Raw genomic sequence first — 24182 nt, 5'->3', positions numbered from 1 at the left:
AAAATAAATCTGTTGTAAAGAGCAGTGGGGAATCGTAAATGGTTACCTCCTGGAGGACAGCAGATTAGTGAAATGACTAATTAAAGGTGACATGATCTTTGACAGTCCAATTAAAGCTAAGGTCACTGGTAAGCTCCGTTCTTATGTTGATATGACATCAACAAACACATCTCGATAAAGTGCGAGCAGGCATTTGAAGAGAGAATTAGAGGGATTAGCTGGGTGAACTAGGAGGTGATTTATCCTGGTCTTTCTGCAGGTTCCATTATCATTGATGCTTTATGTTCATGACGTGCTTCCTAATTGCGGGAAATACATCTCAAATTAGCTTCTCTAAAAGTTTCCCAAAGCTTTCAATAACTTTTCTGCATTTATTCAGCATGTAAATGTTTCAGAAAGGTGCCTCCGACACATTTTACTTCTTATGGCCCCATTTACACAGATTAGCTGCGTGCCCCTTTCAGGGCTGTCTTTCACTGGCATGGGGATGCACGGGTGCTGCTGCTTTTATAGGCCTCTTGCACACGGATGCCTAAAAAAAAGTTCTTTTTGTGAAAAAAAAAAAAAAAATGTATTGTGGAATAACAAGTACAAAGACTGCAGGGAAAGTAATGGGCCCAAAGGACCATTAACAAACAATACAATAAGAAAGGTAAACAAATTGCATAGAACAAAATAAAATCTTCCCATAAGAGATGGTCAGTACAGCCTCCCAGGAACCATGAGAATATGTGTAGCAGTGGGAGGCACGTGCAGATTAAATATAAGAGTGCCAGATATAAGTCACCAATTGAACATTTAAGGTCCCTAATGAAGAAAGAAAGGACAATAAAATAGAGAGAAAAATGGTGGGGGGGGGGCGGCTAAGGGGGTAGGGTCACGGAGTGAGTCAAGATCCCAATGCAGTAGGGGCCCAATGGATAAAAGTCAAATCTACAGTAAAGCAAGGGCGCAGGGCAAAACTTCGGGTGATTACTTGGTGAGACTTGCAATAGAGAGAGGCATCAGGGGGCTGTCAAACGTCAAGCTGTACAGGAGGGTTCAGGTGGCCAAAAGGATGCATGGTAGCAAACATAGGAAGTTAGGCACAGAGAGAGGAGAATAAGGCGGAGGAACAGGGATGGTGGGGAGGGTCGTGATGAAGGGGAGGGATGGAGATGACGCAGCTGTGGCTATTGTCTATTATTATTATACAGGATTTACAGTGCCTTGAAAAAGTAATCATACCCCTTGACATGTTCCACATTTTGTCATGTTACAAACAAAAACATAAATGTATTTTATTGGGATTTTATGTGATAAACACACAAAATGGCACACATTTTTTTTACAAATAAATATTTGAAATGCGTGGTGTGCATTTGTATTCCGCCCCCTTTACTCTGATACTCCTAACTAAAATCTAGTGGAACCAATTGCCTTTGGAAGTCACCTAATTAGTAAATAGAGTCCACCTGTGTGTAATTTAATCTCAGTATAAACACAGCTGTTCTGTGAAGCCCTCAGAGGTTTGTTAAAGAACCTTAGTGAACAATAAGCATCATGAAGGCCAAGGAACACACCAGACAGGTCAGGGATAAAGTTGTGGAGATGTTTAAAGCAGGGTTAGACTATAAAAAAATATCCCGCACTTTGAACATCTCACAGAGCACTGTTCAATCCATCATCTGAAAATGGAAAGAGTATGTCACAACTGAAAACCTTCCAAGACATGGCTGTCCACCTAAACTGACAGGCCGGGCAAGGAGAGCATTAATTAGAGAAGCAGCCAAGAGGCCCATGGTAAGTCTAGAGGAGCTGCAGAGATCCACAGCTCAGGTTGGAGAATCTGTCCACAGGACAACTATTAGTCGTGCACTCCACAAATCTGGCCTTTAAGGAAGAGTGGCAAAATGAAAGCCATTGTTGAAAGAAAGCCATAAGAAGTCCCGTTTGCAGTTTGCAAGAAGCCACGTTGAGGACACAGCAAACACGTGGAAGGAGGTGCTCTGGGCAGATGAGACCAAAATTGTACTTTTTGGCCTAAAAGCAAATATGTGGCGGAAAACTAACACTGCACATCACCTTGAACACACCATCCCCACTGTGAAACATGGTGGTAGCAGCATCATGTTGCAGGGATGCTTAAGCAGGGACAGGGAAGCTGGTCAGAGTTGATGGGAAGATGAATGGAGCCAAATACGGGGTCTAACAGAAAACCTGTTAGACCCCATATACACTATTAGTTTTTCTGCAGTTTTCAGATTGATCAAAACCATGTAGTGCAAGGGGACCTGCCTGATTGCAAGCAAATTGAAACTCTTAAGGTTTTACCTCAAATTCTATGGTTTTGGTAAATCTGAAGACAAAAATCTGCAGAAAATCAAATAGTGTGTATGGGATCTTAGAGTCTGCAAAAGACTTGAGACTAGGGTGGAGGTTCTCCATCCAGCGGGACAACGACCCTAAACATACAGCCAGAGCTACAATGGAATGGTTTAGATCAAAGCATTTTCATGTGTTAGAATGGCCCAAAGTTGAGACCTAAATCCAATTGAAAATCTGTGGCAAGACTTAAAAATTGTGGTTCAGACACTCTCCATCCAATCTGACAGAGCTTGAGCTATTTTGCAAAGAAGAATGGGCAAAAATGTCACTTTCTAGATGTACAAAGCTGGTAGAGACATCCCCAAAAAGACTTGCAGCTGTAATTGCAGTGAAAGGTGGTTCTACAAAGTATTGACTCAGGGGGGCTGAATACAAATGCACACCACACTTTTCACATATTTATTTGTAACAAACTTTGAAAACTATTTATCATTTTTCTTCCACTTCACAATTATGTGCCACTTTGTGTTGGTTTATCACATAAAATCCCAATAAAATACATTTATGCATTTGAATGTAACATAACAAAATGTGGAAACTTTCAGGGGGTATAGGGCTGCAACTAACGATTATTTTCATAATCGATTAGTTGGCCGATGATTGTTTCGATTAATCGATTAATCAGTTAATAACCTTAACAAAGAAGTGTGATGTATAATTTAGTTAATATGTAAAGTTTTAAAAAAAGGCAATTTATTCTTAAATATCTCTATGCAGTGCTAATTAAAAATAGCCAATTATATGGTTAGGGAGCAAAATATCTAATCCACTCTGAGAATGACACAAAAGAGATATACTGTATATACTATTAGAGGAGAGATAAGAACGTTCGTTCGATTTTCTAATCATTAGTGGGGTCAAATCGACGTTCATTTTCAACCACAGTAATGGGAAAATTTGGAAATAATAAAAAAACTTCTTGGTGAAAGGAATTATCAGACAGTGGATGTGGTTTTCGTTCAGAAATTACAATTATTTTAAAAACAGAATGTTAAAAACAAGTGAAAATTTCAAACATTATTTCATTCATCGAATGTACAAATATTTTTCGTCTGAATATTCTCATCTGAAAATTGTGCCCAGCATAAGGCTCGGTGCACACCTATGCAGTTTGCTTTTGATCTGTTTCTGCAGTGCTCTTTGCTGTGCGTTTTGGTTTTTGCGCACGTGATTTTCCTGCGATTTGTGTTTTTGCAATTTTTTTTTGCCAATTTGTTGGGCAGATTAAAAAACACAAATTGCTGCAAAAACGCATTACACGCTTTTCTGCAGCTTCTCCATTGAAGTATGTTGAACCAAAAAAGCACTGTTTTGCGTTAAAAAAAAAAAAGTCACTGACGCTTTCCAAATACGCAGCGGCTGAAAAAGCATAGATGTGAACGTGTCCCATAGAAAACCATGTAAATGAATAGTCCGTTTCTGCAAAAAGCACCAAAAAACACAAAAAGATGTGAACCAGGTCTAAGACGTTTAGTAACATAATGGGGTTTAAAAAAAATGAATATTATAGTACAAAAAAAGCAAAAAATCACTACTGTAAGGGGTTAATATTTTTTTACTGTAGAACTGTGAAAGAAATAGTTACAGTAGCGATTATTTGCCCTTTTTGTACTATAAAGGGCTCATTTTAGTTTTTTTTTTTTAACCACATTATGTTACTGGTCGATTAATCGATTATGAAAATAGTAATCGATTAATTTCATAATCGATTAGTTGTCGATTAATCGATTAGTTGTTTCAGCCCTAAGGGGGTATGAATACTTTTTTGAGGCACTGTATATACTGTAGCGCCAACAGTTTGCTCAGCACTTAACAAAATGAAGGCAGACAATACAGTTACATTACAATTTAGTACAAAAGGAATCAGAAGACCCTGCTATGGGTCTGAAGGGAGGGAGAGGGGGCACCATAGAGAGGGGCCACCCCGTTCCTAGGATTCTCCCTCCCTTCCCTTCCACATCAAAGGTGAAAAGGCTTGAGATGTTGGAGAGGAAATGGGTGGTCAAACTAAAGATTCCAAGATAAAAGCTTATTTAGGTAGCCTTACCTTATTGGGTATTATGGAAGGTCTCCCATCTGTTTGATATTCTGGAGAAGTTTGGAAATAGCTCAAACATGACCAGGTGTATGTGCAATTGGAAGGATTATCCTGCTATTAACTCCACATTTTTAGGCATTTTGGGCTTTTTTAATTTTTTTTTTTTTAACTGATCTAAATGTTTGTTTTTAACTGGCCTGTATACACAGACGCGTTAAAGAGGAAGTAAACCCTGGTGGATTTTTTATTTCCCTGCAAAGGTAAAGCATAATGGGCTACTATGCATCGCATTGTAAATCATTATGTGTCACTTACCTGACACTGAAGCCCGCAATGTCTCCATTGTCCCCACTAGCAGGGAGCGTCCATCTTCACCCCTCTTCCTTCCGGGGCCGCGAACTCCGGCTCTGTGACTGGCCGGAGTCGCGTGACGGGAGCCGCCAGTCACGGCATGACCCCCATTAGAAACAGCACAATGTGCCCTTTCTAAAGGGCACCATAGTAATCGGCGCTCTGCTTTTTGGTAAATATCTCCTAAACCGTGGAGGTTTAGGAGATATTTCAAGCACCTACAGGTAAGTCTTAATATAGGCTTACCTGTAGGTAAAAGTGGTTGTACGGGGTGTACAACCACTTTAACTTGCACTGTGTATAGATCAGTAAAAAAAAAATTATAAAAATCTGTGTTGCTGGTCAGAAATTTTACATGCATATATATAGGTGTGTACGTCACACTCCCTTAATTAAAAATAAAGTGGAAGAATTTTTACTCATGTGTATAAGCAAATGCATGCGAGTGCCCATCCTCGTGTATTGTTTTTGTCAGGAATGTCTGATATGCATACATCAGTACTGTGTGCAGGTACCCTTAGGGCTACTACAATGTAAAATGTCTTTTACCGCAGGGACACACAGGAAACATTGTTTCCTAGGTGTCCCATTTAAACTGCAATGCAGCATATGGCTGTGCTGCAGCGTGCTGCAATAAAATACAGACATGCTGCATTTTATTGCAGTGTACCATGTGGAATTGCATGGCAATGTACTGCCATGCAGCAGTACATTGCCATGCATGTACAGTACTGAAAAAACAAAAAAAAGGGAGCGTTGCAATGTGCTGAATCGCTCACCACTCTGCCCCCTACCACAGCCGGGAACGGTAAAGAGTAGTAAAGTGCTGCAACAGCTCTCTCTTCTAGTGTGAATTCAGCTTTACTGTCCAGCCAAAGGATGGGGGGTAACCTGTAATTTAAAAGTGAGGCTGCAGTACAGAAAAATCAGGTCCCCTCCCCTGCCGGGCAGGGCTGTGTGCTAGGGCTTTGTAAATCTCGGGATTGGATAAACAGAAATATAATTTCTTTGGAAGTTTAAACCATTCTCATATATGTATTTGATGTGTGTATTCAGCTGTTTTGGCTAGAGTTCATCTTTAAATCTAAATGTAGTAGTGTACTTGTGTCTCTAATGTGTCACACTATGTTTTTTTTTTTTTTTTCCCCCGAAGTATTTCATTAAGATTTTCACAAAGCGTGTAATGACATACAGAAATAAGGGGGGGGGGGGGGGACACAGGGATATTTGTCATACATTTTTTAATGTGAAAGGTAAACATGTGTAATATATCTGAAGACATATTTGTATGTAGCAAGGTCTTTTACTTCTTTTGGTCTAATGAGGACCTCCAAGGCCAAAGATAGCCGACATCCTTCAATATGTGGTGGGTGTGAGGCATAGTGTGTGCAGAGATGATGAAAGTAATTGGGCGTCAGACACCTCTTTGGATGTAAAAGAGGTTTTATTTCTTTGACCATCCTTTTTATATATTTTGGGGGGAAAAAGGGTTAGGTCCAGGACACCCTTAGATAGTTGCAAACTCAATTAGCAGACACCAAGACTTTAATAGGAGGACAGTCGTGCAGGGAAAGGCCCCAGCAAGAAGCCACATCTTCACTTGCAGGAATGCTGTCTCCTATGGTAACTGTCCTTTAACAGTTCCTGACTCAAACGTAACAGTTCTTTCAGCTCCACTACAACAGCTCCCTGTAGTTCAACACTGAGCTCCCGGTCTCAGTGACTATGAATTCCTTGAACTCCTCCAAGGTTTGTGGTGGTATCCCCTCAAGCGTCACCCCTGCTTCTCTGCTGGGTCCTTAGCTTGGCACTCCAGATACTTCTCAAGCTTCACCCCTGCTAACTGGCTCGGTCCCTGGCTTTACTCACAAGGCTGCTCTGCAAGCGTCTCCTCTGCTGGTTGGGTCCCTGACTTGATCACTGCCTGAAGTTTCCCGATTCTTCTCCTTGCCCTTTCAGTGAGAACATGGTTCTGGTACTTGCTTCAGTTATTCACTGTGGTCCCTGGTAAAGTCGATTAGCCCCTTCGTGGCGACAGCTTCCCTTCTGCCTCCAACCACTGACAGGTTTTCTGGCCGGCAGGACCTTCACTTCTGATTGGACTGCAAGCCGCATTCCCAACCTTGCACTGCTCTCTCACTTCTGGATAGGCCCTCACACAGCCTAGCAGCCAGATGCCTCTGGGATAGGCCCAATCTCCGGCCTAGCAGCCCAGGGCAGATGACAGACATCCACCAAGACGGCAGTCCGAACATAGATCATCTGACCTCACCTGCATATAGGCTCTCCCAACAAGCCAAGGGATTCAAGAAAATCCCTGCCCTTTGGCTGAGATACCCCATATACCCATTACCTGGGTTGCCATTCTAATATCTAGTACCACCAAGTACCCGGCCACCTAGTGGTAGAAGAGAAAAGTGCAACAAGGCCAAACTTTGATAGAGATCTATTGATTTCTCCCTATCGACCAAGATAACTACTACTAGCAAGTACATTTGTGAGGCGCTCTCTGACTAAACTCCAGGGTGCTACATGTATATTGATTATGAAAGAACAGGGAAGATCAGTATTAACACTCTAAAAATCTAGACATACAATGGAGAGTGTTGCTCCTCCTTCTCCCGACACCCCATACCGGATCAGACTGTGTCGGGGGGGGATCCACATTCCAATGTCGTTGCAAATTACCTAACAATAAACGGTTAGTATTGATTACACTTTCCACCACATTTCCCTCATTGTATCAGCAATGACAGGTTGGGCGTGTTGATACAGGTAATTTCATGTTGGGGATAGGCGATCTGATTTTGTAGAGATTTGAGGATTTGTGTTCAGTAGTCATTAGGGGTTGGGCTCACCATTCAGTCTTAGTAACAAGTGGAGTCCGCTTTTACTACAGGTGTGGGGTTTCCATATGGGTTCCTCTGAGGTTAATGTGATCTGCCAAATTCCACATGTGGTGACTTAAGTGTTGGTATTATTGGTTATTGGTAGTGTGGTTAAGTTGAGGGGAAGTTGCGGGCATACTTTAGCTTAGGTGTGCACATATGTCCGGGATGTGTAGTTAAGAGCTCTTACAGTATATAGTGTGGTAGATATCGCAAGGGGAAGTAGGGGAAGGGACAGGACGGGACAGGACAGATGGGAAACAAATAGAAACTGCGGGACAATGTGTATCAGAGCTGATTGGTTGTTAAAAGTGGGTATGGGAGGGCAAGTAAGGGGCAGAGGTTGTCCCACGCCTTCTCCTCCTATTTCAGTATATGGATTTGCAAATTTAGAGCATGTGTCTTTGATAATTGTCCGATGTTTTAAAATGTTGCCAGCAGGACCATGTAGATCTATACTTATCAGGGGTGTCTCTCGCTCTGTGGATAAGTTCTTCCATATCGGCAATTCTTTGTATACGGTTGAACCATTCTGCTATGGTTGGGGTGGTTCGGGGAGCGCCAGTGCGTCGGAACGCAGAGTTTGGCCGCATTGACTAGGTGCATGGCAAGTGAGCGAACGTACACCGATTTTGGAATGGTGGAGTGATTTAACAGATGTTGGGCCAGGGAGAAATCTAGTGGGAGGGTAGAGATCTGGCATGTGAGTCTATGGACCTCTTTCAAAAGGGTTGAAACAGGGGGCAATCCCACCATATATGGAGTAGTGAACCCAGCTCCTCCTTATAACGCCAACAGTGGGAGACCATATGGAGAAAATTTTGTAGCTGTTTTCCCTGGGTTAGAACATTTATTGAGCCTTTGTGGTTATATGTGTATATTTTTTCCCATTCCTCATCTGAGAGATTTATGGATAGATCTTGTTCCCATTTGCAATTTGCCAAATTTGGATTTGGGATCATGGTCAGCAAATAACATTGAATAAATGTCCAAGATCAGATGTCTTTGTGGTTCTGTTTTAAGACTAATGAATTCAAAGAGTGTGTGTTGCTGGTATCAAGCTGGAAGGGGTTGGGGTCTGCATAGAAAATGTTTGTTTTCTGATGTTGGGGAGGCCTTTGCCTCCTTTCAATTTTAGGGTGGTCAATGTGGAGTGACTTAGCCTAGGCCATGACTTTCCCCATAGGAATAGCGTACATTCTCTTTGGTAAGACGAGAAGATGGGACCTTTCGTGGTACCTTTATTGGTATAGTCTGTAGTATTTATAGGATCCTAGGAAGGATCTTCATTCTCACACTATGTTTTATATGTGAAAGAGTTACTGTAGTGCATTAGTGAGTTACTATCATGTTTACAAAAAAAAATAAAAATGTGATATAGCGGTCACCATTTACTTACCTGGCGATTAATTTGATTTAATATATGTAGGCTCTCTCCCTCTATATGGTTGTGAAACACTGCTTTCAGCAACAACCATGAACGATGGGTGGCTAAGTGGGTAGCACTCGGGGTGGATTTAAATCACAATTTAAATCATGATCTAAATCACTAGTAAAAAGGCTTGGTTTGAATCAAGTCTATTTAAAACATAATTTTTAAAAAGCAAGTGCCATCCCTGTCCCGCAGCAGCTCCTCCTCTGACCCGCTGTTGACTCACCGACAGTCCTATTCACTTTAATGGGATGGCTGGTGATGCGGCAGTGACACAACTAGGTGAGGGAGGTGGCGGCAGCAGGTGAGTGGCTGCCTGCTAACAGGCACCACCATGATGGATATGAAATGACAGGTGCTCTTTAAATGTAAGGACTTATTCTTGCTGGTAGTTAGAATCTTTAATATTTGCAAAAAAAAAAGAGATTTCCTATTTAAAACAATAAGCTGTCAGGTTAGTAAAACAGTGATATCAGAACCGATTCAATCATACAGTTTGTGGTGTACATAGATTTGCAAAACAATGGTATAAATGAATATTCCTGAAGGTTTATCTCATGGTTAATGTGAAATTGTATGGATACATCAATGCAGTGCATGTTATCTCAGCTTGCAGAGCTTGGATTCATTTAATGAGTTTACCAAAAATGTAAATATTGCAGAATATACAGCCTTATGCTACATAACTAAGCTCCATTTCATGCTGAATAAACTAAATTATTAATGTAGCTTAAATAGAAAACTATCTTTAGATAGATTTTTACTCGAAAAGCATTTTATTAAAATTGATACAAATTTAAAAAAAAAAAAAAAAAAAAAAAAACAGATTTAAATAAAAAAAATGATTTTTCTTTAAGAAAATCATTTATTTATATCCACCCTGGTGGCACTTCTGCCTAGCAGCACTAGGGTCGCCGGTTCAAATCCCAACCACTACCTGCCTGCCTGGAGTTTGCATGTTCTCCCTGTTCCTGTCTGGGTTTCCTCCGGATACTCCGGTTTCCTCCCACACTCCAAAGACATGCTGGTAGGTTAATTGGCTCCTGTCTAAATTGCCCCTAGTATATGTATGAATCTGAGTTTGGGACCTTAGATTGTAAGCTCCTTGAGGGCAGGGACTGATGTGAATATGCAATGTACAGTATACTGTATGTGAAGTGCTGCGTAAATTGATGACGCTATAGAAGTGCCTGTAATAAAAAAAAAAAAAACTGATGAGATTAAGTTACATGCAAGAAAAGTCATCTGGGGGTTATATTGTTGTAGTGAATATAAGCAGACTAACTTGCATGGAGAGAAAGAAACCAAAGCAATCTTGTTGTTCCCTTGCTTAGGGTATAGATCTCAGACGAAATACCCTAAGCTACTAACTGGTGATTATTTGAACATAAAATAGATCTCTACGTCCCCTAACCTTAACCCTAAAACTTAAAATAAACTCTTTAATTCATTAATGTAGCATAACCTTTAAACTAAGTCCTAACACTGAAGCTGGCCATACATACACATTCCTGCTGAAACAGTAGAAAGTCAAGCCATAGGTGGCCCTAATAACATCACCCAGCTTGACAAAATTGGATTTTAAAATCGGCAGAGCCCAGTGGAAGATTATGACCCAAACACAGACTGCATCCTATCAGATGCATTTAGGGCCAGTTCACGCCAGAACATGGTGTGGGAAACCTGCATTCCGTGCACTTTTCCCATAATGTGTTCAAAACGCAATGCAGTTGCGATCTACATCAGGTGTCAATGGTTACTTAATGACACCCTAAATGTAGGTCGCAAACGCAGTGCGTTTGCTTGCACTGGATCGCATGGTACAGTAGTACCATGGGATCTGGTTACTATGCATTTTTTAAAGTAGTACATTTACTATTTTTTTTTTTTTTTGCGGTCTGTCGAGATGTTAGCCCATTCAAATTAATGAGATAAAATCGTACTGCACCTGGATTTCATGTGAATCGCACAGTTCGTTCCTGTGCATTCATTGTGTGAACCGGCCCCTGCTGTTCAGGTATTCAGGAAGCCACAAACAGCAGTGGACATTCCGCCGTCCATGCTGTTAGCATGGATGGAGAAATCGATTGACTACTCAAGCGGGCTGAACAAGGGAGAAGAAGAAGAGTATGGCTAGCTTTCAATATGCCTTGTTTTGTATACTGGCCTTGTCCTGTGCCAGGGGCACCATGCTGTACCTTTACAGCTCTGTGCTGAAAGATACTGGCATTGAGTTGTAAACGCTGATAACTCCCGATCCTATTACAGGTGGTGTAGAGGGCCATGTACAGCTGGCACATTCGATGTCAAAAGAAGTGCTTTGATCAGAATAGTTGTTAATAATGGTGTACAGTGTGCTTTCATTGAACTGCAGCTTCTCAGCAGTTGCCAGGATCTACCAGTTTGAAAACCTGCTGATTTATACTTGTCACATAAGAACAAAGCCAAAGCTGATGAACTTCCTAGAAGTTTACAAGAAATATTTTAGGTGATCTGAGCTTTGAGCAACTCCCTGTTTGCACAGAACTCTGTTTATTCTATAAACCAAGAATGGGAGAAGCGTTCTAAGACAGAGTAAAGGTTGACTGAAGTATGAGCCTTGTTTAGATTGGGGAGTATTTGAATGGCATGAGCCTATATTTCTCTATTTATTAATGTCATTAATATTTGCCCTTTTTTTTTTTCTTTTTAGCTGTACCATTCCCACCAAATCATAGGCTTACAGCAAAAGAAATATTTGACAATGATGGCAAACCTCGGGTAGACATCTTAAAAGGCCACTTAATGAAAGAGGGAAGACTGGAAGAAAGCGTGGCTCTTCGAATAATAACAGAAGGAGCTTCAATTCTCCGCATGGAAAAAAACTTACTGGATATTGATGCTCCAGTAACAGGTGAGTGACCATTTTAAAGCACATTCTGAGGGCACAAAAGTGTTAAAAAGTATAATGCAAAAGTAAAGTTCAGTAAACATTTTGGCCATCAGTGTTTGCTCAGTGTATGGCCAACAACTGGCCATACACTGAGCAAATCTCAGCCAGACTAGACATTTGTGGCCATGAGAGGCCTGCCAAGCTTTAGAAATAAAACCAAAGGTGGAGGAGGACTGGATGCGGTATCACCATAAAATTCAATGCATGTTTTCTTTCATAAATGACAGAAGCCGCAAATAAAATAATGTATTCATAGGGAGAGATTTACTGAACCTGGAGCACTCAGAATCTGGTGCAGATGTGCGTGGTAACCAATCAGCTTCTAACATCAGCTTGTTCAATTAAGCTTTGGCAATAATACCTGTAAGCTGATTGGTTTCTCTGCAGAGTTGTGCCATATTTTGCACTCTCCAGCTTCGGTAAATAACCCAAAAGCTGCTCTCCTGTGCTCAGTATATGCAATCTTCGTCAGCGCCAATGGCCTTGCTGGCCTCAGGACAATTGGTATCCTTATGGACTACAAAACAACAACAAGAGAGGGTACACTAGCCTAGCGCATTACCAACATATATTTTATTTAAGAATAAGAACAAGTGTTATACTTACAAATGTGCGGCATGTATATGCATATCATAGCAAGTGAGAACAGTTGCCTTCAGGTCTGCTGTTTTCAGCTAATAGTGTGTGAAGACCAGGCAGTGTCCATAATGGCTGACATGTTTCAAGGGAGAACCCTCTTCATCAGAGCCAAAGTGGTGGACAATTTTGGCAAACCACCCTTTTGGCTCTGATGAAGAGGGTTCTCCCTTGAAATGCGTCAGCCATTACGAATGCTGCCTGGTCTTCCCACGCTGCTATTTGACTACAGCAGACTTGAAGGCGATTGTTCTCACTTGATATGATATGCATATACATGCCGCACGTTTGTTAGTATAAAACACTTGTTGTTTTTACTCTTAAGTAAAATTTATGCTGGTAATGCGCTAGGTCGGTGCGCCCTCTTTCAGTAAATAACCCCCATAGTGTAATTAATTGATTTTAAGATAAAGGAATCACATAAATTAAAGATATATGCACTCGCATGTAAAAGTGCCTGAGAGGCACCAACACAAACAGATCAGTCACGGGACAATGATAGTGCACCGCCGCTCGCATCCACAGAGCCAGCGTGCGTTCCACAGACCCAGATGTGACGTCAGAGACGGCCTGGAAGTGATGACAGCAATTCCTTCTCGATACATTTTCACAAACATGCGTCCTCAGGAAACATCTAGTGTTTACACTTAAAGGGGCAGCTTCACTTAGGCCTGATTCACACCTATGCAGGCTGTAGTTTGCATATTCCAGGTGCATTTTGGGTTTTTCAATACACACTTTTGATCCATTTAAGTCTTTGGAACCAAAAACCGGAAACAAATCCCTGGCCCTTTCCATAAAATGCACAGATGTGAACATGACCCATAGGAAACCATGTTAAATGGACTGTAATGTGTTTTTGCAAAACTGAAAACACACTAAAAAATGCATAGGTGTGATCCAGGCCTAAATTATAACACTTTTGGGTTGGTGACCGCTTATTACACATTGGATTATTATTTGGATTATTATTATTATTATTGGATGAATTGCATCCAATTAGATGAAAGCACTGTTTGGGTATTCTGACAGCTGGCAGTGCCAGGACAGCCACGGGGAGCTTTGTTCATCCAGCGTGGATGGAGGAATCTGTTAAAATTTCTCCATCCACCCAGAGATCTTTGGGTGTATGTCCTGCTTTTTCACTTTCATCCCTCTTGCTGGGAAGTGTTGCCCCTGCAAAGGGGGACAGCTAGTCTACAGTTTTCTTTTTAAGAAACAGCAGCTCATTGGATGAAATCAAATGACATTAAATGAGAGATACTGTTGGTACCATGATCTCAATAATCTAGCTGAGCCCTTTGCATTTTGACTTTATTTGTGACTTGGAGGATGTAATGTGAAATATACTTTGGATATAAGCGGTGAGCCTTTGTATATTATCACTTCAGTACTCGTGCCTCTACGAGTCATATTTATTCCAAACCAAGACACGTCCCACTTTTAGCAGATACAAAAAAAGTTGCAAAGGTATTTATATTTTTTAAATTGTTGAGCTGTGTAGACCTGACTATGCATTATTCAGAAAAAAGTTGGATGATCCTCTCATCCTTACATTCATATAATTATTTATTAATTAAGTATGATAGCATGCCATGAGATCCCTATTCATCTTTGCTTTTTAGATAGAATATATTTTTTAGTACTCCTGTTTTTTTCCACTGTACTAAGGGAACAGTGCATCTTTTTATGCATTTTTACCGTGTTCCAGTACAGTTCTGTGCAGGAAAAATGCAGCATGTTCTACCTTTTCAACCGCTACAAAAAACTGTAGCTGCTGGCTTTGTATAAACCGACATGTGCCAAGGAATCCAGTGCTGTGCTCACCCAAGCTGGTTTCTTCACCGATCTTCAGCCCCCAGCTCTGGCATCTTAACTGTGAGAAGCCAGCTGTGAGCCCTTGTGGCCTCACAGCACATGCATGAGCCGCACTGCGCTTTGTGAATGGTCCCACAACATTCTGGGACCTGTGAAGGCTTCGGGCCTCCTCACCATACCACCACAAAAAAAAATTGCCAAATATATCAGAGGAGGAGGAAGAGCCGAACTTTTGGGTGACGTTCCGCTTTAAAGAGTTGCTAAACCCAGGACCCTGCATTCACTATATCTGGTCTCCCACAATACACAGAACATGAAAATGCAATAGATTTAGTAAATCTAAACTGCTAAATACCTTTTCTCATCAGCAGTTTATAGCAGTCTTGTGACTCCTTGTCCTGCCAAGCACTAGATAAAGCTTGTAGGAGGAGTGTTTGTTCTCCTCTGACTGTCCTACAAGGCTGCATGATCCCTGACTTTCTGTCTGGACAGTGCTGATTGGCCCTGTGCTGATCACATGCACCCTCCCAAGAAAAATAAAAACAACTCTAGAAATATACACCAAACTGAGCATGTGCAGAGTGACTACAAAGGCTGTTTTATCAGGGGATGGATTAAGGACAGGAAAAGAAAGAAAGGATCAGAGAAGACACGGGCAAACTGCCTTTTTAAACAGTGCAGCGGATTAACCCCTTAGGTTCCACAGTTAGTATAACAAGCATGCTTTACTGCACATACAGACTGATTTTACTGTTGTGGGTTTAGTAACACTTTAAGCTGTCTAATATTTTGTAGTAAAAAAAAACAATTGGGTAGCTAGGACTTCCTCATATTGCTCATTACTTTATATCTTTTATAAATGGCAGCTTTATTTTTGAAGACTTTATCTCATGAATTACCACTGTTGGATATATAGGATGCATATGATACAGAAAGGTATGATACTAGCAGTGACACATAGAGCTGTTGCACCAACTTGAAAACGACCCAGTATAAATATGACACATCCAACATAAGTCCTTTATTTGAAGATGATTTGAGCTTTAATTTCTCCTTGGCTATCTTTGCTACATGCAGCTAACTGCCTGGGCCAATTTCATACATTACAGTCTTTGCACTAGATTTCCAGCCATGGATTCTAATCCTCCTCTAAAGCTTATTACAGAAGTAGATTGTTCTGTATTACCAGCTTCAAATATGTGTTCATTATGCTGACGACTATGCCGTATAGGCAAACCACTGAACAGGAAATGTGGCATGTAATCAATTTGGAGGATGTGCACAAAATCACGGAACGCCTGTAGTGACAAATCAAATAAATGTTGTCAATGTCTGTTTAATTGTCTATACAGTTTAATTTGCTATTTTTCATGCCCGACTACCTCTGCGCTATATATGAATATGTGTAGGAGAAAGAAAGTGCATTAGCTGTATAGTATACCTAGGCAAAGCATTTAGAGAAGTGTAATGAAAGAGAGAATGGCCTTATCGATTGTTATATGTACAGGATATCACAGAAAGCAGTGGTGCTTGATCATATTGCATTATTTACAGTGATCTGTGTATATCAGAGCGTAATACAAAAGCACCAGGGGGTTTTCAAGTCCCTGTTGTCGGGTCTCTAATAATGGCACACTTAGCTGAGGTTTTATGAGAGAAGTACACGTACAGTAGCAGAAGATTACCCTGAATGGTTGTAACAAAAGAGTCTAAATTGTGCTTCATATCTGTCCATGCACTCATGTGCTTCTAACATCATTTTAAATGGGATGTCTGCTACTAACCACACATATGAGTTTGTTAGCCGCGTACACATGACCGGTTTTGCCGTCGGAATAAACTCAGAAGGCTTCTCCGACGGAATTCCATTCAAGCGGTCTTGCCTACACACGGTCAAACCAAAGTCCGACCGTCCAGAACGCGGTGACGTACAACACGTACGACGGGACTAGAAAAAGGAAGTTCAAAAGCCGGTAGCCAATAGCTTCCATCTCATACTTCAGAGCATGCGTCGTTTTTGGTCCGTCGGAACAGCATACAGACCATCGGTTTTCCCGATAGGAATTGGTTCCGTCGGAAATATTTAGAACATGTTCCATTTCTAGGAACGTCAGAATTTTCTGAAAAAAAAAGTCAGATGAGGCATACACACGATCGGAATAGACGATGAAAAGCTTCCGTCAGGACTTTTTCTGTTGGACATTCCGCTCGTGTGTACACGGCTTAAGAGCAGCCTCTGTGGGTCACCATATTATTGTATTTATTGAATTACAATAAATATATATATATTTATTGTGAAGAAACCTGTGGCCAGAGTGTGAACATTAAAGAAATGTTATATTCTTAGCAAGTTTTCAAGCAGAACGATACCCATAACAACTTTGATAAAAAAAAATGTTCTTTAGCAAGGAACATACATTCCACATTAATAATTATGCTACTAAGTTAGTGTGTGCTGGAAATTGCCTCCAGCGTTGCTCCTGTTTCTTCTTGCTGGAGGCTGCCATTTAGCTGAATCCCCTGAGCAGCAGTAAATCTTTAGGCTGTTGGCAACATTTTTGGCAAAGTGCCGAAAAAGAGAGAGCAACTGATTATGTGCAGAGTAAGGTGAGGCGGCATATTACTGGATTTTAAACAGTACAGGTACTTTTATTTATTTTTATTTTATTTCTCCAAGCTTCTTTTATTTAAAAGTAAAAAGCATTTACAGAAAACTCGAGCAACAATTTTCTTTTACAGTGAGAGTAAGTAAAGCTCCAATATACCGTTACAGAGAATATTTGAACACTTTGACTTAAATTTTTGCGTGTAGGGGGGGTTCTAGACCTGCCCTGTGTATCCGAATATGTTACATTTCATCATCCAGTAGTATCTCAGGGCAGGTACTTTTTATTTTTTAATGATTTACATAGCTATACATAGCAAAAGGGACCAGCCTAAAGTGATCTAGCAAGACTTATACTTCACTAACCTCTAAAGTTGTAGGAACTGCAGACCCATTCATTCTCAACGTTTACAGCAGAAGCACTCAAGTTGTTTGTCATTTTTGCAGCAAATCAGCTCACCCCGTTCCCCACTACCAGTAGAAGCATTTCAGTCTTCTAATCTCGAATGTGAATACAGAGCAGTTGTTTGCTGTAATATGTAATTTAGGTGTATTTTAAGTAGAAATTTGGCCTCATATTCATACCAAACATTAATGGTGAAAGGTTACATAATACAGAAACCTTTGTTCTGAAGAAACTTTTCTTTGCTTTACGGTGACCTTTCTCAAACCTATTTCTAAAAGGGAAGGTCCACCTTCTCTATAACCACCTGAGCTATCTCAGTGTTGTTTAAATAAAACACCCCTTAACTCTGGGTGAGCCTTAGGAAGTATCTCAGTAAAAATAAAACTCCGTAGATGACGTGTTTAATTTGATTGCTCAGTTCAGGCTTTTTGGGAAAATGGTGCATCAATGATATTGCTTGCAGGGTTAACCCTTTCGCTGCCAGGTCCACGTGGCGTAAGGACCTTCAGCACTGCTGTCAGCTGGCCAGGTTCGTACAGACCTGCTTCTGCTGTAAGCTTATGGTCACTTCTGACCATGAACCCCCCCCCCCCATCCTTACCAAAGCTCCGGCACTTGTCCCCGTTGTGCTGCTAGCTGGCATTCCCTCCTCCCCCTTCTGTCGGCTGCAGCTGCTGCTTCTAGACACAAGCTGTCAGGGCTGAGAGCGGTGGGGGGAGGTGGGGAGTTGGTAAGTATGTGTTTACCACTCCCCCCTTTCTTTTTCTTGAGTGGGCACAGTGAGCAATCACTACCGATCGCTCCTGTGTCCATTCATTACTGGAACATAGTAAACAGTGTTTTTCTATGCTTCAGTTTTGTGCATGAATTGGAGTCTCTATAGAGACCCCTATTCATTCATGTATGATGCAGCTAAGGCTGCAGAGAAAGGGACTGTCTTCAGTCCCTTTCTCTGTCTCAAAAAACACGTAAGGGGTCTGCTTAGACCTCTGATATCTCACCAAAGCACCAAACCCTACCCCCCCACCCCACCCCCCCAAAAAAAAAATATAAAAAAATTGTAAACAAACAAAAAAAAAATAAATTGAAAAAAAAAACATAGTAAGGCCTTGTTCACACAGGGCATAGTACAGTTTACACCCCTGCAAGTCCGTGTTTACCTGTACAGGAACGCACAAGTGTTCCATGCATCCCTGTGCAGACCGTTCCATTGATGTAATTTGGGATGTAGGAACTACATAAACACAGCAGTTGCTCCCAATTTAACATCCATGTGGGTGCAGGTGCATGTTCCTGAGCTCACACTCTCTGAGATCAGGGTCCTGCCCCCACACTCACGCAGATGTCAGATGGGGAGCAACGGCCGTGCCCATGCAGTTGTTGCATCCTAATTGACATAAATAGGACTGCCTGTGCATCCCCATGCGGGTAAACATGGCCCTCCGTGGGTATACACTTTAGTGAAAGAGGCCTTAGTAGCAATTTAGCAGAAGTTATGTTGTGTGCACTAATAATGATTTTAGTGTATTTTCATTGAAAATCATTTGATAAACATTTGCGCAGCCGAAAAAATCAGTAGCGCTTTTTATTCCACAGGTCATGTGCTCTCAGAAAATGTATGGTTTGGGGGTCTTTTACAAATTCTGAAAGCGATAGGAAAAAATGGTGTTTTGCACACCTTCAGTTGTCACCATTTCACCAAAAAAGGCAATATCAAAACTTACAAATATTTGTTATTAACAGTTTTAATTTTTAACACTAGTAGGAATTTAGCAGGCGTTTTGTAAAATTTGCCATATATCCACTAATAATTTTAGTGTATTTTTAGCAAAAATATTGTTTTGATAAACATTTGCGCAAATATTACAGGGCCTTAAAAAAAAAAAAAAAAAAAAAAAAAAAAATTGGTATCCCCTTCTTTTTATTATACTAGTCCCATTCTTTCAGAAAATGTATGGTGTGGGGGGTCTTTCACAAACTCTGAAAGCTGTAAGGGAAAAATAAAGCAATGAAAAAATTGCCAAAATGGTTCGGCCACCTGAGTTTAAAAGTGGAGCGCAGGGCCTGGCAGTGAAAGGGTTAAATATGGCGGGGGGGTGTGTTAAGATTTAAGGTCACCTTTTGGAGTAAGGACTTATTCACATGTGAAATTGGTGGCTGGTAAAACCCCGCAGTTAAGCTGTGCTTTTATTACCCCCAACTGCTACCCCTTTTAGCTGCAGAGGCAGCGGCCAGGGGTGCACACATACCACTTGTGTGATGCTTTGCTTAGCAGCTGCAGCAAGAATTATACACCCTGTTAACTTTTTAAATGAGTAGGGGCCACTCTGCATACGGTTGTGGCATGCTAGTTCGGGGATCAAGGGGTTAAGCAGGGGTGAGGAGGCGGTAGAATACAGCCTGTCCAATGTTCTCCAAAGAGAGATCCATGCTTGGATCGCTCTTTGGAGAGCACCACACATGTGAAGAACCCTTTAGACTGTTACGTTTGCTGGAGGGAGGGATCAAATGTCAAAGGCTTGTTTTAGGAGATGATTAAGTGGAATAAGAAGGTAATTGTTAAGTTATTTTAGGAGAAGATGACACAATGCTTTCTTTGTCTGAGCTGACGATTACTCTCACTGACTGCTCTCTTGTACAAATCGCATTAGACGTTTGTGCTTGCACTCAGCTTTTTCTGCACTTTTACCCAAATTATACCAGTGACACTTTCTATGCAAAACAGGAACAGCTTGAGGCATGCTAGTAAGCATGTAGCCCCTTGCTGCTCCACCTGTAGCCCATGGTACTTACAGTGCATCTGGAAAGTATTCACACCGCTTCACTTTCTCCATATTTTGTTATGTTACAGCCTTATTTCAAAATGGATTAAACTCATTATTTTCCTCAAAATTCTACAAACAATACCCCATAACCACAATGTGAAGGAAGTTTGTTTAAAATCTTTGCACATTTTTTAAAAATAAAAAACGAGAAAAATCACATGCACATAAGTATCCCCAGCCTTTGCTCAATATTTTGTTGAAGCATCTTTGGCACCAATTACAGTCTCAAGTCTCTTTGAGTATGATGCTACAAGCTTGGCACACCTATTTTTAGGCAGCATTCTTCTTTGCAGGACCTCTCAAGCTCCATCGGGTTGGATGTGGAGCATCGGTGCACAGCCATTTTCAGATCTCACCAGAGATGTTGAATCGGGTTCAAGTTTGGGCTCTGGCTGGGCTACTCAAGGACATTCACAGAGTTGTCCCGTAGCCACTCCTTTGTTATCTTGGCTGTGTGCTTAGGGTCGTTGTCCTGTTGGAAGATGAACCTTCCCCACAGTCTGAGGTCCAGAGCGGTCTTCAGCAGATTTTCATCAAGGATGTCTCTGTACCATGCTACATTCATCATTCCCTCCATCCTGACTAGTCTCCCAGTGCTGCCACTGAGAAACATCCCCACAGCATGCTGCCACCATGCTTCCCTGTAAGGACGGCATTGCCCAGGTGACGAGCAGTGCCTGGTTCCCTCCAGACATGACGCTTGCCATTCAGGCCAAAGAGTTCTTAGTCAGGGAGGTTCTTGGTAACCTCCCTGACTAAGGCCCCCCCCCCCCCCCCCCCCCGATTGCTCATATTGGCCAGGTGGCCTGCTCTAGGAAGAGTTCTGATGGTTACAATTTTCTTTCATTTATAGAGGATGAAGGCCACTGTGCCCATTGGGACCTTGCTGCAGAAATTTTTCTGTACCCTTTCCGAGATCTGTGCCTTGATACGATCCTGTCTCAGAGGTCTACAGACAATTCCCTGGACTTCATGGCTTGGTTTGTGCTCTGACATGCACTGTTAACTGTGGGACCTTATATAGACAGGTGTATGCCTTTCCAAATCCTGTCCAATCAACTGAATTTACCACAGGTGGATGCCAATCAAGTTGTATAAAACATCTCAAGAATAATCAGTGTAAACCGGATGCACCTGAGCTCAATTTTGAGTGTCATGTCAAGGCTGTGAATACTTATGTACATATGATTTTTTTTATTTTTTTTTTTTTTTATTAATAAATGTACAAAGATTTCAAGCAAACTTCTTTCACGTTGTCATTATGGGGTATTAGAGTTTTGAGGAAAATAATGAATTTAATCCATTTTGGAATAAGGCTGTAACATAACAAAATGTGGAAAAAGTGAAGCACTGTGAATAATTTTCGGATGCACTGTATTGTGTAGCTGTCAATAACTAGCTCTGAACAGTACTCCTGATCCATGTGGGACTTGGCACTGCATAAAAGGAAGCTTTCCTTATATTTCCTGACAGGTTTATGTCCTGTGATCTGTGATATAGAAGGCTTAGGATTGTCTCTCCTTACTCTTTGCCTAGTCCCATGGTTATCAGGCTGTCAGAGTAAAAACTCTTTGTAGCACCATACCTGTACTACTGAAAACTGCTGTATAACAGCATAGTAGCAAGCAGACAAAGAGAAAATTGTCACTATATATCCTTCTACTGGGTAAATTTGGTTTGCTCTGCATTTCTGTTTATAATGGATCTTACTGTACGGAAGACCAAATCTGAGAACATTTATTTTAAAGGGGGCTGTGAAGGCAGTGGTCTGTGTAGTCTTGTATAGCATAATATTTCCCTTGTGGCATGCCTACTGTCTGACCGTCTTGTGTGACACATCTGTAATCTCTAACCATCTCCTTTAGTGTGCCTACTCTCTCTTGGACATGTCTGCAGTCTCTGGCAGCCACATGTGGCACATTTGTGGTCCCTGAATATTTGGCACGTCTGCTAAATATAGTGATCTTGTCTGTGGCACGCCTGTAGTCTCTGACCATCTCTTGCGGTATGCCTCAGTCTATGACCGATCTTCTTTGGCATGTCTGCAGTCTCTGACTGTCTCTTTGGACATGTCTCCATGTATGAACGTATCTTCTTTGGCATGCCTGCCGTCTCTGGCAGCCACCTGTGGCATGTTTATGGTCTCTGACTCTTTGGCATGGCTGATAAATATGGTCATCTTGTCTGTGGCATGTCTGCAGTCTCTGGCAGCCACCTGTGGCATGTTTATGGTCTCTGACTCTTTGGCATGGCTGATAAATATGGTCATCTTGTCTGTGGCATGTCTGCAGTCTCTGGCAGCCACCTGTGGCTTGAAGTTTCTAAGCATCTCCTGTGGTGTGTCTCCAGTCTCCGACTGTCTCTTGTGGTATGCCTCCGTCTGTGGCCATATCTTCTTTGGCATGTCTGCAGTCTCTGGCAGCCACCTGTGACATGTATTCTCTAAGCATCTCCTGTGGTGTGTCCCCAGTCTCCGACTGTCTCTTGTGGTATGCCTCCGTCTGTGGCCATATCTTCTTTGGCATGTCTGCAGTCTCTGGCAGCCACCTGTGACATGTAGTCTCTAAGCATCTCCTGTGGTGTGTCCCCAGTCTCCGACTGTCTCTTGTGGTATGCCTCCGTCTGTGGCCATATCTTCTTTGGCATGTCTGCAGTAGGACCGCCTTTTGCTGCGCATCTGCCGTCTTTAACCGACTCATGTGGCATGTCTGAAGTCTGAGAGTCATCTGCAGTAATACAGATGCTGAATATAATTTGCTGCCTCTTGTGCATAGGTGACTAAAAAAAAAAGTCACCTATTTTCAATTGGATCATGCCTGCACGCCTGACCATCCTATCATATCTATGGCAGACTTGAGACTACACAGGTGTGTAAATAGAAACTCGACCCTGTGCCAAACTTTCCGGTCAAGATTAGAGGTATAAACCGAGTGACAATGTCAGATCCAATACTGTGCGATATGAGATCAGACCAAAACTAAACATTAACTGAAATTCAAAAATGTTGTGATCCATGTTAAGTATGTTATAGACCATGTGGCAGAAAAGATTACTTATACGGTATATATTTTGGATGGCTCTAGACAGCCGTTAGAATCAAATTGTATTGCAGCCTGTTATCAGAAGTGGCTTAGAATTAGTTGTGGCTTTAACAAATTACATCAAATATAACACTCTTTTCCAAAATTTTTTTTTTTTAATGATGATTATTATTATTATTATTTAAGCATGCAAGATGGAAGACCATCTTTGCCTAGTGCTGTATTCGGTGCATAGTTTGGATCCATCACGTTGGGGGTAAACAAACAAAATAATGAGATGAGTTGTTTAGTTTGCTTGTTTCTTTCCTTTTCAGTACTTATATTGCCCACGGCTTTTAATACAGTTGCTCATCTGGTAAACAACAGTGGCACAGTCGCTTTTTTTAAGCGCCAACTTCATTATGCTACTGCAATTACTATTTTGTCAATTAACTTTTTAGGAAGAATAATACTGCTCTTTGTTATGAGTGTTTTAGCACAGCCATTCTGGGAATTATTCCACTCTTGTATACAGCGGGGAAATAAGTTCCTTCTGAAATCAAGGGGGCATTATGTTTTCAACATATTGGAGCCATTTTTATTAGGTGTACCTTCCATAGTCCAGTATTCTGCTTTTGCAGTTAATCTGACCTTTTCTCCTTTCACTCAACACTCACCCAGTGTGCTAAAAAAAAATAGTGGTACAGCAAGCACATATTAGGAATATGAAATGTTGGGTTTTCATACTCTTTAAAACAAACATCTCTTTATGTTAGAGTGCTTGGTTTGGGTACAGGTGCACTTTACGAAGCCTTACATGGAAGTAGGCCTTCTCTAACTGCTGGGTCGGATGCTAAGTCTTGG

At 41.4% G+C, this 24182-nt stretch overlaps 1 protein-coding gene across 2 annotated transcripts in view; it reads left to right on the top strand.

Moving 5' to 3' along the window:
• PPP3CA (protein phosphatase 3 catalytic subunit alpha) overlaps positions 1-24182 on the top strand; it is a 374245-nt gene that overhangs the window by 189640 nt on the left and 160423 nt on the right. For both annotated transcript variants that reach the window (XM_073601573.1, XM_073601581.1), the window contains exon 2: positions 11769-11969. In XM_073601573.1, coding sequence (XP_073457674.1) covers positions 11769-11969 — 201 coding nt within the window. The remainder of the gene's footprint in view (positions 1-11768; positions 11970-24182) is intronic.

Source organism: Aquarana catesbeiana, linkage group LG01 (assembly GCF_042186555.1).
Source record: "Aquarana catesbeiana isolate 2022-GZ linkage group LG01, ASM4218655v1, whole genome shotgun sequence".
Classification (NCBI taxonomy): Eukaryota; Metazoa; Chordata; class Amphibia; order Anura; family Ranidae; genus Aquarana; species Aquarana catesbeiana.
This window is presented reverse-complemented; position numbering and strand designations above follow the sequence as displayed.